The 1,885-nt window shown below is 31.7% G+C and overlaps 1 protein-coding gene across 1 annotated transcript; it reads right to left on the bottom strand.

Moving 5' to 3' along the window:
* Window positions 1-202: 202 nt before the first annotated feature.
* On the bottom strand, window positions 203-682 carry LOC120081001. The gene has a single exon (XM_039035683.1). The coding sequence runs from the start codon at window positions 680-682 to the stop codon at window positions 203-205; it is 480 nt and encodes a 159-aa protein (XP_038891611.1).
* Between the last annotated feature and the right edge of the window lie 1,203 nt (window positions 683-1,885).

Below are 1,885 nucleotides of genomic sequence, written 5' to 3'. Positions count from 1 at the left end.
ACTTTGGAAGAATATGGGTCAACCTCCCCTTTCTTGAAGATTTTTAAACGGTGTTTGTTAAATTAACCTCTTTCTTTGTTTCCAAACTTTTGATCTGAATTGCACCATGAGAAAAAACAACAATAAACTCATATGGACCTAACCAACTAAAACACAACTTACCGGGCATAAGCTTTAGCTAAAAGTCATAAAGGAGGACTTCCTAACTAACTTGGAAATCCTTCCTGATCAGAGAATAATCATGGACGAGTTTTGTTTTCTTTTTATAAATCATGGCACTCTCATATGCCTTTAATCTTAATTCCTTCAATTCCTGCAACTGTAACAACTTAGACTCGTCGACCTTGTCTAACTCCATATCGCATTTTTTTACTGTCCAATAGGCCTTATGCTCGATCTCAACAGGGATGTGATATGCCTTTCCATAGACAAGCCTGAAGGGAGTGGTCCCAGTAAGTGCCTTGTAAGCTGTCCTATATGCCCACAAAGCATCATCTAGTCTAAAGCTCCAATCCTTGCGTCCTGGTCCCACTATCTTTTCCAAAGTGCTCTTAACTTCACAATTTGAGATTTCAGCTTGGCCATCCATTTGAAGATCGTAAGGTGTTGCCATATGATGGTGAACTCCATACTTCCTTATAAGCACCTCAATAGTCCTGTTCAACAAGTTTCTGGAGGCCATGAAAAGTTTGTGGCTATTGGATTTTACACTTTGTTCAATATTAATTTGTTGTTATGAGATTCTTTCATATTGTATAAGGTCAATTTGTAACCACTAGATCATTCACTTTGTTCAAAGTCAATTTATAGCCATTAGATTTGTTTGATGATCAATTTTATTTGGACCCATATAACACATAAAACAAGTGATAAAAATATGAGATAATAGAAAGAGTTAACTATAAAGCTTGTTTTTCCTCTATTAGAAAGAAAGTTTGTAACTTTTATTTTATGTAGTGGAATTCTTATTTTACTCGTGATTTTCACCTTAATTTATTTAAGAGTTTTTCATGTAAATTTACTGTCTACTATACTTTTTCCTCTTCCCAATCTATTGTAACAATGATCTTACTCTATTCGGTAGGGATGGAAACGGTTCGGTTTGGTTCGATTTGGTGGTCAAACCGAACCGAACCAATTTTTTTGGTTCAAACTGAATTGAACTGAACCACATATATGCGGTTTAGTTTGGTTTCAAATTCGGTTTTGGTATTTTAGAAAAGTCTATGTTATATTATTTTTAATTAAAAACGGTTCGGTTTTCAATTCGATTTTTTTCTTTAAATTGAAATGGTTCTGTTTTAAATTCGGTTGTACTCTTATATATATATATATATATAAAAATTAAAAACGATTCGGTTCGATCTCAAATTCGATTTTCAAAATTGAAACCGAACCGAATTAATTCGGTTTCAAAATTTCTTCAAACTAATCCAAACCTTTTATAGATTTATCAACATACGAATGGTTTTGGTTGTCTATTTGGACTCAAATTATCAACATGGCTATATGTAAATACAAACAATCAGTTTATCTTTAAACACAAATCTCAAACAATTAAAGTGTCAAATAAGTATATTAAAGATATTCTTCTTTCACTAGCTATCGGTGATAGAAATAAAATGAGTGATATAGAAATATAATCAGTGATATACTTCTTCATTGATAGACAATGATACGAATATAATCAATAGAAGTATATCACTGATAGATAATATAGAAGTCTATCACTAATATACTTCTTCATTCCATCACTTCTATTGTTGATAGACTTTTATTTATAACATGAACTCTATAAGCGATAGTAGTCGATAGAGATAGAATAACCAAAAAAAAAAAAAAATCAATGATAGACTTCTATATACATCCATTAGAGTCTAGCAAA

Source organism: Benincasa hispida, chromosome 7, assembly GCF_009727055.1.
Source record: "Benincasa hispida cultivar B227 chromosome 7, ASM972705v1, whole genome shotgun sequence".
In the NCBI taxonomy this organism is placed as follows: domain Eukaryota; kingdom Viridiplantae; phylum Streptophyta; class Magnoliopsida; order Cucurbitales; family Cucurbitaceae; genus Benincasa; species Benincasa hispida.
This window is presented reverse-complemented; position numbering and strand designations above follow the sequence as displayed.